Source organism: Cryptomeria japonica, chromosome 3 (assembly GCF_030272615.1).
Source record: "Cryptomeria japonica chromosome 3, Sugi_1.0, whole genome shotgun sequence".
NCBI lineage: Eukaryota > Viridiplantae > Streptophyta > Pinopsida > Cupressales > Cupressaceae > Cryptomeria > Cryptomeria japonica.
Window position 1 is genome coordinate 107,240,575 of NC_081407.1, and position 16,461 is coordinate 107,257,035.

Here is a 16,461-nt window from a genome sequence, read left to right on the forward strand (position 1 = left end):
GGTTGTTTTCAAAGCTATTTAGAAATATCATGAAGGGTTGTCCTTACATCATAAGAAGAAAATTTCTTCTAGATCAATTATTTGAAAATGTACAAAGATTGAAGCAATAACAAATACTTAATTTATCATTATAATAATATACCTAATTCTACTCAAAGCCACACTAATAAGATGGTTTGATACATCTAATCTTGGATCACTATTAACTTTTATTAGTATAGGTGATCACTCATCTAAATTTTGAGTTAATCACAAAGAAAACATAGAATCTTCATTTAAAAATTACAAATCTCTAAATCTTGAGTTAAACACAAAGAAAACATAGAATCTTCATTTAAAAATTACAAACCACATTGAAAAATACAAACTTTTCCTTCCCTCTTTTATATATCTCTTAAATTTTTACCTTCAATTTTTTAAATTTTTTATTCTTAATATAAATAAATATACACAATTACTATTCATTAAACAATGATTTAAAATAAGAATAAAAATACTTCTGCTACAATTTTGTAACTAATTTTGAACTTATATTTTGATATAGGGGAGAGGACCCAATAGTTGTGCACCCTAACTTCGTGCTTCTCAAAATCCAGTGTGGAAATTTCAAATCACTCCCAATTTTTTACAGCAACTTACTTGGCAAGTCTCCCGATTTTTTTTTTGCCAAGGTGTCCAAAACAACCCAAAGAAAAAGTGAGACCCATAGACATGCAAAAGAGGCCCCTATACTTGTGCAACTAATGTGGCATCACATGATTGGTTGTTTTTTACAACTTATGGTACATTTCATAGCAATAACGACTTTAAAGTCACAACTATTGGTGCAATGTATTGTAATTATTAATATATAAACACACAAAAAAAGATATTTTATGTTTCAAACAATAGTTTTTTATTTGTACTATTATTGGAGCAAAAAGTATCAACAACCCTCACAACAAATGACTGCAGCTATTTTGATTCCAAAAAGACAGTACCAAGTCATTAACATACAGATTAACGAATTGAAAGTTTCAATTCATACATGCTCAAGCGCTTGGTGCTCTTTCCCTATATAATATTTGAAACTTCAACCTTTTACCCGAAAAATAAAAATTATTTATTTTTAAAAAAAATTAAGACCAAACGCAAAAAGTTACATGTACATTTATTCTAAAAATATGATTAAAAATTACATATCACATCCTTGTTTAACCATTGACAATCAGTAATGGAGGAACAAAATAGCACCCAGTAATGACTCTCGAACTTTGGTTTCCTTGCACTTGATGGTACAGGGTTTCGTTATATTGTCTACACTTCATTTGTGTATTTATAGACTCGTTTTTCCAGCATATTGCTCTCTTCCAGGGTATTTGCAGCTTGGATTACTTGCCTAGGGTTTTATTAGCAGAGGGTTCGGTTTGGTGAATGTCCTCCATACGATGCTAGTTCTCAAATGTATTTTCTCACCAGTCAGGTGCCCTGTACCATATGGAATTTTCTCAAAATATTTAATGTTCTCGACCTCAAATTTGTCAAATGCCACAACACCAAAGCCACGAACTGAAGCAAAAGAAGATTACAGGCAGCGGCGACAAATTGCTATGACCCAGTTTTTGCTCAATGAATGTGGGCTTTCGGAGGCCCAAGTATCAGATCTTGCTAGCAGGCGTGCAAAAATGTTTAGGACCAAATCTACCCTTAGAGCCCAGCAGGCGATCGAGTTCTTCAGAGACTCAGGATTCACTGAAAATCAGGTAAGGAAAATCCTTTGTTCAAAACCTGTTGTTTTGAGTCTCAAAGTGGATACCCAGTTAAAGCCCAAGATCGAGTTCCTGAAGGAATTAGGTTTTACTGACAGTAACCTGGGACTCATCTTGTCTATTGCACCCAATTTGCTCTGCATCAGTTTGGAACGAAACTTAAGCCCTAGAATTCCCATACTTGTAAGCTTATTTGGTTCAAAGCTTAATCTATGCAAAGCTCTCGTGTCGTATCCTAGGATATTGGATTATAAATTTGAAAATTTGAAACATAAAATAGATATTCTAAAGCAATACGGGATTCAAGATTAGCTGTTTTTATATTTAATGAAAATAAGGCCCAGTATTATTTTCACCAACAGTGAAGAGGCGTTGAAATCAAAGATTGAATATGTACGAAACTTGGGTGTTTTGGAGGGATCGAAAGCATTTGCATATACGCTGATGGCTGTGGATAGTAGTGGACCGGAAGAAATTGAAAATAAATTAAAACATATGGCAACATTCGGTCTTTTGGAGAATGAGATCGTACAGATTGTAAAGAGGGCTCCTATTACACTGGCTGTTAGCATTGAAAAGATGAAAAATAACATGGATTTCTTGAAACATATTGCTGGCTTTCAGCCAAACATTGTGGTCATGCATCCTCATCTTTTGAATTTCAGCGTAAAGAATAGGATGCAGCCACGCCATAAGGTAATTGAATTTTTAAGGGAAACAGAGCCATCCAAACTTAGCACAAATCTAGCTCGTGTGTATGAGCTAACTGATCAAGTTTTTGCCCGCAAGTTTCTAGTGGGCAGTCCCGAGGCAGCAAAACTGTTTGAAAATTACAAGGGGAAGTCTGATGATACGTCAATTAGCTGACAGATTTTGTGGAAGTTGGAGCAGAAAAAGAAGGGGTTTTTAAAAAAATCCAGGCTTTCCAATGAGGTTGGATGGGATCAATAGGAACTTTTAATCAGTCCAAGCCTTGTCTTCAAGTTGAATCAGATAAAAGAGGGGTTTAAATGAATTCATGTTTCTTCTTGATGTTGGATCAAGTATAAGGGAGGTTTTTGATCCAATCAAGATGGATTCGACCAAAAATTGTTTTAAATTTTCAATCAATCCAAGCCTTTTCTTGATGTTAAATGGGATTAGCAGGGGTCTTTAATCAATCCAGGCCCCAACAAACTGCAGGTATGTGCTTCAGTAAATTTTAATCATGTAATCAATGTGATCTGTAACTGAATTGTATGGCATGCTTTGATAAAACAAGGCTTTCCAAAGACAAGAAAAAGCCTATCCTCAACAGGCTGCAGGTATGTGCTTCAGTAAATTTTTATTATGTAATCAATATGGACTCTTTGAAGAATAGCAATTTGTAACTGAATTGTATGGTACGGACTGAAAACAAAACTTTCAAAAAGAAAAGTATTTTAATTTTTGTGAAAATTTGTTTTGAAGTAGTTTTGTATTCAGTTTGTTGAATTTTCAGATAAAAATTGAAATTGTTTCTCGCTTTCATAATATTTTATTAAAATTTCCATTTTCAATCCATTTGTAAATAAAACCCAAAATTGATTCTCCTCTACATTTGTGTAAGTCATATTTAAAATCAGATTCGCCACTTTCTTTTGCTGGAATCTTTCAATGTTACACTGCAAAATGTGAAGTCATTTTTACCAGCATCTTTTTGGATATGTGTCTGAAGCTATTGAACATGGTAAATATCTATGTTATATGTTGTTTTTATGAAGTATCCTGATTGTTTTAAAAGTGATTTTTTTCTCTCACGATGAATTGATGTGCCTTCTGCACATGTTTTAAAATTTCAGGTATAATTTGACGAAGTCAATTCAACAGTAAAAGATAGTTTAGATAATATTTTTATATCAACTGAGGCTTGTATGATTGGCACGCTCATTTACAAATGCTCACACTATGCACTAAGAATCGTGACACTAGTTGTTTTGTAAATTCAAACTTTTTATATTTTTCTGTTAGGCAGGGGAACCCTCCACATACCAAATATGCAATTGATGCAAGTCTCTAATTATCCGATAGGCTATTTTAGGTGGGAAATCTCCACCGGATTTGTGTCTCATGCCGTCAAACAATTCTCTGTTGCCATTAAACTATGAAAGTTGTCTACTGTTTTATGGTGTCATCTGAAAATCGGATCTCCCAAGCTTTTTGAAACCAAGAAGATAGTTTCAGGTGTTGTCTATTGGTTTTTTCTAAGAAAACACAAAATAGTTAGTATTTTTTGTGAGAGTTATTTTAAGTGTTTGACAGTTCGACAGAAATTAGTATTGGTATATTTGTGATTTCATATCTTCAGAAATTATCTTCAAATTGTTTTAAAGTTTCATTTGTTGATCGTTAAATGTCTCATAAGGGAACAACTGAAAGGGATCTTACAGTAGGTTTCATCTTAAGTAAACATTTGTGTAAAATAATGGAAATCAAATATACATGATTGCACAGTATATTCATCTAAAGAAATCTTTCAAAATAAAAAGAAAATCTCAGATCTTTCTGGATATCTTTACAATTGCAGGCAAAATATTGTCTCATTCTTTCTAATGTCATTTCAATATTAAAATTTAGTCATGAATTAATATTTGAATAAAGTGTGTGCATATAGACCGTTAATGGGTCTCACAGGGTTAATCCTTATGGTACGCCAATGAGACTTTCTCATTGGAATCCTCCGGAACCAGGTTGGATAAAAATTAATTTCGACAGGGCGTCTTGCGGAAATCTGGGACCCTCTAGTGCAAATTGTGTATCCAAGGATTGTAATGGAGTCGTCATTGCTAGATGTAAGCAATGTTTGGCCCCAGGTACAAATAATGAAGCCAAGGCAAAAGTGGTTTTTTTGGCCGTTCAAGTGGCAAAGAGGATAGGTGTGGAAAAATTCTATCTGGAAGGAGATTCCCAAATCCTAATGCAAGCCATAATCAGGGGTGAAGCTCAAAATTGGAAGATCGATAGAGAGGTTCAATGGATTAGAAACCATCTCAACACTTTTCATGATTTCATGTAATGCCCCCTAATTAGTTACGCTTTAATTCAACCCAAATTTGACCAAATCTATAAATAAGTAATTGGGTTTTATAGGCGTACCTTTTTATATAGTTTTCTTGCAACAAAATCAGAGAACATATATGAAATAATACTTAAATTGAAATATGAATTATATTAAATGATATCAAATTTGCTATAGTAATCACTGTTAGAATTATATTTGTTGAATATGTTCAGATTATTATATTTCTTAGATGAGATCAAATTATTATATAAAGTCAATTTTCAAGTTAGTTACTAATCAATTACTTTATTCCATTAGTTGGATATGGTGTCCAAGAAACCATCCCTCCTAGGCCCAAGGGCAGAATACCATATCCCCCTTGGCTCCATATGGCAGGTGTTAGGCATCCATCATAGAGTGGTGTACCCAGCGAGATGCTCTATCATTGTTCCCCTTCATCCCAACCACCTTCTCTCTTAAGCCCAAGAGCAGATGCTTCACCCCTCTTGGCTCCATGTGGAAGGTGTTAGGTATCCACTATGGAGTGATGTACTTAAAAGAGTCCCTCATTTACAATGAGCCATTTATTATATTTATTCAATTCATCACATTATGATAATCCATTATATCTGATATAATTGTCACATTCCATTATATTACATTAGTGCCTTGTATTGTGTTATCATCAATATTTTCTGTTAGTATCTTTGTATCAGTATTAACCATTTATTGCCATTATTCCATTATACTAAATTTATTGTTCCTTATATTATTCGCATCATATGGAGTTACAGCATTAGAATATTTTGTGCAGCTTGAATTTAATTGTATTATGTATTCCACAATTAATGTGCAGATACATATTTATATGTCCGTTTGACAATATTATCATTTTAATATTATTTATCTAATTTGTCTCTCAAATTAATATCATATTAATGCCCTCTATTTGATTAACACCATACACAACAATTACCATTAATGATATATCAATAAAGATTAAATATAATTGTAATTGTGTTGACTGCTATACTTTAATATTCTAACAAAAATTGGTCTTCTACATACTTGTTGCTGCCTGCTCCTATTTTCCTATTTTGGTAGTCCCGAAGACTAGTAACAGTTCTGATTTGATCCAATCCATGGTGATGTTCCTGGATGCTTTGATTCCTTTCCTTTATATCTCTCAATGTGAGGGAGAGGTCACACCTCTTCATCATGCATGCCCTTTGGCAAGGGACACACCCTTTCACCATTAGCATCTTTTTGAAAGAGTGCAACTCTTCATTATTTCTGCCATTGGAAAGGGACATAACCTTTCATAATCAGGTTTGCACTTCTTATTTAATTCAGATGTGCACTTCTCATTTCCCAATTATCCCCCTCTCAAATGAGGTTCTCTTCTCCCTTCTATATCACATTGTTGAGGGAGTCACAACTTTTACTTCCATGTCTTTTGACCTTTCATTAACTTAATTAAATTTTAATTAATTATATTTAATTATATTATTTTATATTTTAATTTAATCTCTAATATTTCAATTTTATTATTATTATTTAGCGATAGGCAATTCCTTGTGGGGTTGCACCCCCACCAGAATTGTCTCACGCTGTGAATTTAACACTTCCTGTTGCCGTCGATTTTCCTCGCGGTTTTCCGTGACAGCTCGTCTAACGCGTGGCTAGGGTTTATCCTGTAGTCGTGTGAGGGCCTTTCGATTCCACCGGTGTTTGTGGTGGACATTGTTGTGCCTGCCTACATGCGGGTTACCATCCCAATCCCACCTTATTATTTACTTACTTTCTCGGCAAATGTATCTAATCTATTCTTCTCGGGTGGGCAACTATCCACCCCCCCGTATTCTTTACCTCATCACTGGTTGGCATCCATCGTGCGTATCCATCTGGAGGTGTACAGGAAAGGATTTTACAGGGAAGAGAGCATTTTGTAGTGGAGTTAAAGAGTTTGATAAATGTTTTGATCCTGTCCTTGTCTTCAGTGTTAAACACAACAACAATTTGGAATAGGTAGGGTGATGTTTATACGCATTCTTGATATAGATCAGTGAGATATGCTTATCATTGTTATCGTACTCTATTGGGTCCTAAAGGATTTGTGAAATTTAGTTTTTTAAACAATGAATTTTCTCTCTTTTTAAACACAATGGCAATTTGGAATAGGGAGGGTGATGCTTGATTATATTATACCAGTTCAAGTAAATTTTAAAGGATATACGGCTCCATTTACTCTGAACTCTGGTTTCTTGTGAGCATAACTGCGAATTGCAGTCAACTTACCCAGGTTATTGTGGTGAGTCTATTGAAGACATAGCGGAGACGACTATTGAATCGTTGCCTTTGGATATCTTGGTAAGTTAATGCACTGTATAACTCTTTGGCTTGTTTATTAGAGAACCCACTGTCCGTTTAGATTTTTAATGGTGAATGAATTTTTGCAGAGGTTTCCTTTTAATTGGTTTCTCATGCATCGGGTTCCATTGTGTGCATGATAGGGTTTTCATCCTTCATATAGGCATTTTCACAATTCGCCTGAATTTGTAAGCAGGGTGTGTCTGAATTTCTGAAACGAGTAAGTTCTTAACCTACATTCTGTAAAATTATTGAAAATCAAAATGTCGAAGGCTCTTTGTATCCTTGAAAAGTTAGCTTAATTCATTATTTCATTACGTTGATGTGACTTGGAAAGGAGTTCTACGGTTTTTAAATTTGGTATATGTATTAGACAATAAATGATGAAAGGTTGAAACTGGTTTATATTGCATATGCTCATGTTAATCTGTAGGTTGACTGTATTTTCTTATTTGAAATAAGATTTACTTTGTTGTGCATGAAACTTTGTGTTGAATTTGTAACAGAGAGTCTAATGTCGATGTTTCCCTGGGCTTAACATAGCCAATGGATTCGCCTTTGCCCTTCACTAGAAGGACTACTCATTATGCATCCCTTTGTCTCGACTCTAGTTACCCTACCGGGTACTCATTTGTGCACCTACGACTGAACTACTTGCCCTTTCATGGTAGGTTTTCCCCTGGAAATGTAGGAGTTGTTTCAATCCCTCCATATGTATGATATATCATTTACGTTTCTCCTAGAGGAAAGTTGCAGCAGATATCAAAGTGCATTACAAAAATCTCTTTTAGATTATTCTCCATCAAAAGATTATGGAATATAAATAATGTGTCTGCTAAACCACGATGCGTATCCTCACAAAGGTATCTGGCAGAAATTTTGAGTTCACTTGAAACATTGGATAAGTCGAGACGTAAGCTTTTATAACAGAGCTATTTTTTACATGTCCCACTATGATTTCAATGTATGAAACCCCATTGCTTTGAGGCATTTATTTGAAAAGACTGAAAACTTCCACAAGAATGCCATTTTGTGTGCATATAGCAATCATTGCATTTCATGATGCCACATTTTGGCGAGACATTTTATCAAACAACTTACCTGCCTCGGCTGCAGGTTAACATTTCTTGAGGTATTTTGTCAATCAGTTTGCATGCCTCTTTGTGCATTTTATGTTTTGCGTATATGTTTGTCGGGGCAGCTGCAACAACAACATTCGTGACATGAATTTTCTCTCAATTATGCTTTGATGGACATACTCTGTTCTAAAGTTTCTGATTTGGCACAAGCAGGGAGGATTCTGGCAAAAGTTAATAAATTTGCCTGTACTGGTTAAAACAACATTTTCTTAAAAGTTCTAATGGCCTTTTCAGTGGATTTTTTTTATGCATACTGTGCAGTCAGTAAAGTCAATGAAACCCATTTCTTCAAGGCATTTTGTTAATTAGTTCATGTGTCTTATTTATGCTTATATATATTGCATACATGTCATCGAATGTCCATACCATCCTCTAGAACTCCTATGTTAGTACAGGCTGTGATGATACTGCCAAAGGTGAACTGATTGGATTAGATAACTGTTCCTTGCATTTGGCTAAACAATGCCAATGCTAGCGGAGGAAAGCCATGCCTTCACTTTCTTATTTACGATCCTCTTCTATAATATTTATCATCTCATTAATTTTCCAGCAAGTCAAAATAAGCATCAGTATGACTCTCTAGGCTTTGATAAAGCTTTTTATTGTCTACTAAATGACATAAGTCTGTGTCACTCTGCAGGCAATGATCAAGACTTCACCTTATCATATGAGCCTTTTAGGGCTACTCATTCACTGTTAAAACCCCCTTTTTACTGGTCTAGATCACTTTGTATGGCTTGGCCATTGATTGTGAATTTGAAAGTGCTGCTATAACCGTGCTTTATGGTTGTATTTTGCCCTTTATGCTATGAAATGTAAGACAATGGTATGACTGTCATTTGTACTGTTATTCATGCCTTTCACTATTTTGGAGCTATATTAAAAATTCATTGGTTCCTTCTGTTATCATTGTGACTGAAAACTAGTAAACTGTATTCTACTACATTAAAAGGACTATCTCAGTCTTGTTGTCATTACTCTTTATCATCTATTACTTGACTTTCACTTGCCTTGATTATACATGACTGATACAACTGCTACAACTCCTGCACTTATATCAATATAAGGACATGTCCTCGTATGATATGTCGTTGTTCTTGTATGCTTTCTCACTATTTTTATTGTCTACTAAATGACATAACTCTATGTTTGAACCTCCTTATGTGGCCTTGTGACAGTCTCTGTTGTGCCCTAGTGATGCATCAAAGTAATCACTATGATTGCCATTAATTGTACATGAGCCCTAAAGATTGTATTTTCATCGTCTTCTTTGAGCTTTTCATGTTGCACTTACTATTAAGGGACTGTTCTAATCCTTTATGCTCTAGGAAGACTGTTCTCATGTCTCTTTTAGTGAATTGATCACTGTTAATGATGCACTTGACCATGAATGATAGGTTATGACTGGAATGTCATTTATTTGTAGTCTTCTTAAGTTCACAACTATTTTCCTAATAGCTTCACAAATTGTCCAATATCCCGAGTTCACATAACCTTGTTAAAACCCTACAAATCTGCCTTGCATACTATGTCCTTTGGGACTCTGCATTGTTTCTACTCCTTGTACATTCATGACTGCCTCATTTGATATGAATGGCTACTATATCAATAATCCTCATGCCGAGGGCCTCCCTTCTTGCTTTTATTCATGTCACTGTCAGCCCTTATGGGACTGTGATCTTGATTCTCAAGTTACTGCAACCTTACTGTATTTGCACCTTTGACCCTTTTTATTCTCTAACGTGTGATTGATATGACATTGTGAATGTCCGAAGGCCTATCTGATAGTTAAAGATAAATACAAGAATAATTACTAATGAGCAGTGACATGATTGTGCTCACTGTTTTTCACTATTTTGTTGTCTGTTTGGGTTGAGTATACACTATCATGCCTTGTATTTGGTCTAATTAATGATGCCTCAAGACTATGTGGACTGCATGGTTACAATTTTATGATTATGTCTTGATGATTTTTGACATCTGATTTTTGCTAATATGAACCTTTGATCATCATAGCTTTGTAAGCACTCTGGGCTGTTTCTCCTTCTGTGGGAGCATCCTTTCAAGACCGTATCTCTATGTTGGGCTTTTGTGGCTTTGATCTTATTGTTGTTGCCATACTGTTTAATGGCTGCCATGACTATTACAACCCTTAGATCTGCTCATTAAGATCCACAAATCTTTTGTTAGACTGCACTTTATACACTGTGACTGTTCTATCTTAATCAAGACTGTTTTGAGATATTGGACTGTGACTGAATTTGTCCTATGCATCAGATTTGACGCTTTGGATGCACTAAATCCTTTCTTTGTGCTTAGGGCTGCATCTTTTCATGTTGCTTTGATAGTGATTAGATCATTGTCCTTAGCTGCTAATTGACTACAATTTTGACTGCAATTTTCAATCCTTGAGATACTGAACTAAGTCTCTGGCACTCCATGGACTATGATACTACTCATTTAATACTATGATGCCCTTGCAAACTACCACAAAACTTTAAATCTGTCCTACACTCTACATCCTCTCGGGGTTGCATTGTTATGCGCTATGAAATCTGAATCTCACTGTATGCCCTGATCTTGAAACTTTGGTTATGAACTGCATTTTGGGCTGCTTATTCATATTGTTTTGGCTCTGCCATTGACTATATCTCTTGCCCTTACACTCTACCAGACCTGAGGTACTATCAAATTTCACTTTGTTACTGTATTTATTCTTCATCATTGAAAGTCCTTAGTTGTAGATAGTAAATTGTTATGACCACCCTTTCTTCATTATGGCAGTCATGAGATGTATGCAAGGGCATCTTGTTATTTTGATGCTCTTATCTCGGGTCTTATTGCTGCTCTTCAACCTTTCTACGACCCTGTTTCTATCTGTTAGAGATGTTGCTCTTTGATTAGATTTTTCCCATTGTTTCATGACACAGATATGATTGTCATACTTGTTATTCAGAGGACTATCTTCCTACAATTGTGCAAGTTGTTTTCTCAAAATCATCCAAGTTATTGATTTCCTACTGTTTGCTAACTAGCCCATCTCATTTTTAGAAACATATTTACTAGTAAAACTTCTTTTTATTACTAAAAATAACATCTGATTTGAAATATGGACGAATATGTAAGCAGGGGATGCAAGTTGGCCTAAAAGTTTTGAACTCCATTTGATCCTAAATTTTTGGACTTTTAAATCTTAGTTTGGTGCCTATATACATCTTACATGTTACAGTCCCATAGACCAATTTGATCTTTTGTGAACATTAATATCATTATTTTATCTTTTGGCTCATCTTGAAAGTGTTGTGTTTGAACTGATTTGTAAATTCCATCATTGTAATCTAAATCCATCCTTCAAACTATGAAAACTGTACTTGCCTCTGTGGCCAAGCAGTTATATATGCCCTAATATTTAAGGGTGCTATCTGTTTTCAACTTAGAATATGCTTCACCAGTTTTTTGAAAAATAAAGGAAACGTGATAGAAATTAATAGAAATTAAGGGTTCTCGCGATCTTGAACGATCATTTTGATGATCAAATTTGATAGAAATTAATAGGTAGACTTCAGAAACCACTACTTTTTATTGGAGATCCCTATATATCACATCATAATGTCTATGTTCATCATCCCATAGTGATGAAAATCACCATGTTGTGCACCCAAATGCTACCTTTCCAGAGAATTATGCATTGCTTTAGCTGAGCCAAATTTCCTACTCTGTGAAATCCAGTGTTGTTGTGCACCCAAATGCTACCTTTTCAGAGAATTATGCACTGCTTTAGCTGAGCCAAATTTTCTACTCTTTGAAATCCAGTGCTGAAGATCACCAATATTTTTTTGTTCCGCATATCTCCATTAGATAAAAACTCCCTTTCTCGCAGAATTGACCACTATGTAACTCAATCATCAAAAGGAATTCGATCTGCTTAAACTGATGCTCTTTCTGAGTATTTTATAAGTATACAATGTTGGCAAATGCACACTCCAATGAGAAATTGTAGGTGATTGAAGGTATTGTTATTGATGGCAACCTTACAATCATATGGCATTGACATCGACAGACTCAACACCGGCACACAGTTTACAGGCACCGAAAAGGAAGATTACTGGCACATGGCCGACAAGAATTTTGTTTAAATATATTTTGTATTTATTTGTAAAATCTTTTTGTAAGCCGACTTGGCGAATTGTAATATGACTCATATAAGTATGAGATCATTGTAGATCATTTGATATAGATGTATGAGAGGATATATGGAAGGATTAATTGTAGACCTAATATGTGAATTGTAAGGCAGATTTTTGGATAAGGGTTTATGTTATAGCAGAGCTTAAACCGGTACTAAATCTGGCATAGTAGATGCTGATCTGAAGCAGTACATGACATTGGATTTGTATAATCCATTTTTGTAAGTCAGTGTGACTTCTTTTGTAACTGAGCAGTGAGCTCTAGGCACTTGGCCTTCCTGCATGTGCAGGCCCCTATTGTAAACAATAATATTCTCTTATTGGCCAGTAAGCGAATATTGTGGGTCACAAATTCCTTTGAGGTTTTTCCCACACCGGGTTTCTTTGTTAAAAATACTGTGTTATGGTGTGCCTCTTATGTTGTGGTTTTTTTTCTTATTTACTGTATTATCTTTAGTTTACTGGTACACAGTTTTGTATTGCTTTTCATATAATAAGTTCACAAAAATCTCTAACCGGTCAGATACTGATTCGCCCCCCCTCTCAGTATCTTTGGGAATCCTAACAATTGGTATCAGAGCCTGGTCCTCTATTTTCAAAAGCCTAACAACTTGAGGAAGATTTTGACACCGGTAGAAATAGAAAACTTGAAAAAACAATTGGAAACAACTCTTTCAGACTATGATGCAGAAAAAGTGAAAAATATCAAACTTGAAGATGATCTGAATGCTGCACAGGAGATCATTCAAGGACTTCAAGAAAATTACACTATAGCAAGGAACAAGAGAAGAGAACTTTGTGAGAAGATGCAGAATGATGAAAATGAAAAAGAAACTCTTAATGATCTAGTGAACAAGTTGAGACGAGAAAACAGTACAATAAAGAATGAGATGCAAGATATGACTATGAGATTTTGTAAAGAAACTGAAAATTGGAAGAAGACTGAAAAAGACTTGGTTAGAAGACTGAATGATGCTGAAAATAAAAATCTAAGACTCAGTCATGAAAATGATATGTTGAAGATAGACTTGACGCATACACAAAATGACACAAATGAACTCATGAGACAGAAAGGAATCTTGGAGAGTGAATTGGCTGTTGCAAATCAACACAAGGAGAAATTCAAGAAAAGCACAGAGGAACTTGATGACATGCTGAATAATCAGAAGCCTAATGGAGATACAAATAGCTTTGAAGTTGGTGAAAGCTTTGGTACTGCAAACAATCATGATCACAACAAACCGGTAAGACAACCTAATGCTTACAAATTTAATGGGAAATGCTTTAACTGCAACAAGTATGGCCATAGAGCAAATCAGTGTAGATCTAGAAATTATTAGAACACTAATACACCCACCGATCAATGTTCTGAATGCAACAAAGTTGGTCATAACTCAGAAAATTGCAGAATGAATGTAAGATGTTATGTTTGTGGAAGATTTGGACATCTATCTAATCAATGTAGAACACATACTGACATAGGATATGGGAAAGCTATTTAGAAAAACAATGTGACTTGTTATGCTTGTAACAAGATTGGACATGTTGCAAAATTTTGTAGAAGTAAGACATCACCGGCAAAAAACAAAGGATCCAGCCTGAAAGGTAAAGAAAAGGTTGAAGAGGTAAAGCAAGAATTCTCAAAGCAATGGATTAGAAAATCAGATCAAAATGTTGATGGGAATACTCCTTACGGGCAGGAGTCTCTTCATCTAATTGAAGGAAAATCCTTTGGGGGTTTGACAACAAATTGAAAAACATTCTAATATACCCTCAGTTGATGGTGAGAAGTTGAATTACTTCTTTACCGGCAAGATGAGTTAAGTTTGACTTAACCAACAGGCATTAAATGTGGTAGTTGAAGGTTATAACACTATAAAGCAAGTGTTTTGGCTCCTTTTTCATTCACCGAGCATTCAAATCTTTGAGAGCGCGAAAATTATCGAGCGAAGACATTCTTAGCGAAAAAGTGAAGCAGTTCATCCAAGCAATCATCCTAAAGGCAGATTGAGGTATTTATAACTATGGCTTTTTCATCTGCTCCTGAATTCATAGCAAACCCTACTGTGATTGAGGTTATCAATTGCCTTAGACTCGTATTCAAACTTGTTCCCGAAATAGCGAAGAAAGATGATACCCTAGGTGCATTCTCTCAAATACCTAAGGGAGTAGTATATGTTGAAGATCTTACGATATACATACATTGTCATATAGAGGAACTAGGAGATGATGAAATCAAGAACATGTATAGGACAGTGATTTGTGATGAAAATGGTAACATTAAACCGGAACATAAGGTAGTGGAAACCCTAGGTTTTACTGAAATCCTTAATATCCCGGATTTTCCCAAGGATGTTATAAGGATTGTGCTATGCAGAGTGCATGGCGAATTCTTTTGGTTGGATTCCATCCATAAGATCACCAAAGAAGCAGTTAGGGCAGTAACAGGGTTACTTTCCACTGGTAGTAGGCCTGACAGAACTAAAAAGGTCTCTAATGACACAGTGGTGGATCTAACCGACGCAACATTTGACAAAAGGTCTCTAAGGGTAAATGATGTGAAGGACATCAATGTCAGATTTGTCAGTATGATTCTTGGCTATAAAGCCACACATGCAAATAGGTTAAACTCAATATCCAGCCTATGTATTAAAAGTGCATATGACATGGTGAACGACAATAAAAGAATAGATGTGTGTGAATGGTTTAAAAATGAATTGATAGACAACCTAAAGAAGATCAAAGGTGATAAGAAAGGAACTTTCAGATTTGGAAATTTGCTTGTATGTCTGATGCTGTACATTACTAAGCAAGTACCCGGTATTGGTAGGAAAGATTTTGGCTTTGATATACTGGTAGGAAAACAACTATTGAACTTATTAAACAACATGGGAGATGACAGAGAGAAAAATATAAACGAACATTTTCAAGCACTAAAGGCTAGAATGAAGACAAGAATAAGGTTATCTCAGGCAATTGTAGATAAATATAAAAAGGAAATATGTTTTGTAATTAAAAAAGATGAAATCTGGATGGAGGCAGTTGTCCCTAGAACTCTATGGGTAACTGGAATGGGATATGAAATAGATGATAACATAATTGAGACTTATGCAAAAGCCCTCCTTGAAGCACCAAAGGAACCGAAAGAGAAAGTGTTTGGCAGTGCAGAAACAATAGAGAGTGGTATTCAGTCTAGGAAAAGAGTTAATAAAGTTGAACAAACAGTGAGGAAAGGCACTAGACAAGCAAAATCAATTAAAGAAGATGTATTTGTGTGTGTGAAAAAGTGAACTTGTCGCTGCAAGCACAACACTTCAATTAAGTCATTATATGCATGGTTAGTAATCAATAATCAATAAGAAATAAACCATAGCAAAGTGACTAATTGCCTTCTAAAAGATGTGAGTATAAGATTTGTAAAGCGGAAAATCGCGGTCGAACCCTAGTTGGTCTCCCCTCTTCTAACTCCAAGGAGAGAGAAGGGAGGTTCGCTAGGATTCGATGGGTTTTCACTTAGGGGGAAGACTTTACATTCAAAAGAGGGGTTGAAACTCATAAGATTCAATCCCACACGATGTAAGATTGGATGCTAAATGAATTTCAAGAGTTAGGAAAGCAAGACTACCCTCTTTTGTAAAGAATGTTGATTAAGGAAATTAAGCTAAGGATGCATAGAAAGTCATAAAGATTCACTTATAAACTGAATTCGGGTTATAGGATGAAGCTGCGGACCTGGAATTAGCAGTAAAATGTCGATACGGCGCTGTCCTGCAAATTTGAGCAAAAGTTGTCGGGACGATGGCGCCCGGCGCCACGGTCCTCCGAAAAATCCGCGAAACGAAGGGGGATCTGTTCGTCTCTGCACAAGGATTCCAGATCTTCAATTTCAGCCGCGTACCTGCAACCTACACACAGAAAAGCGAAGACGATTGGGGGGTTAGGGATTAGGGGTTTGCCTTTAGGTCAAACCTCGGTTTTGGAATTAACCAAGAAATGAG

General features: G+C 35.4%; 1 protein-coding gene across 1 annotated transcript; it reads left to right on the top strand.

Moving 5' to 3' along the window:
* The first annotated feature begins 1,427 nt into the window (after positions 1-1,427).
* On the top strand, positions 1,428-3,185 carry LOC131075798 (transcription termination factor MTERF5, chloroplastic). The gene has a single exon (XM_058012691.2). It carries the CDS (start codon positions 1,428-1,430, stop codon positions 2,058-2,060), a length of 633 nt encoding a protein of 210 aa, XP_057868674.2. The 3' UTR covers positions 2,061-3,185.
* The last annotated feature ends 13,276 nt before the right edge of the window (positions 3,186-16,461 follow it).

Bases quoted from the DNA above. Each gene is read 5' to 3' on its own strand.
- LOC131075798 (XM_058012691.2), top strand. From the start codon at position 1,428: ATGCTAGTTCTCAAATGTATTTTCTCACCAGTCAGGTGCCCTGTACCA.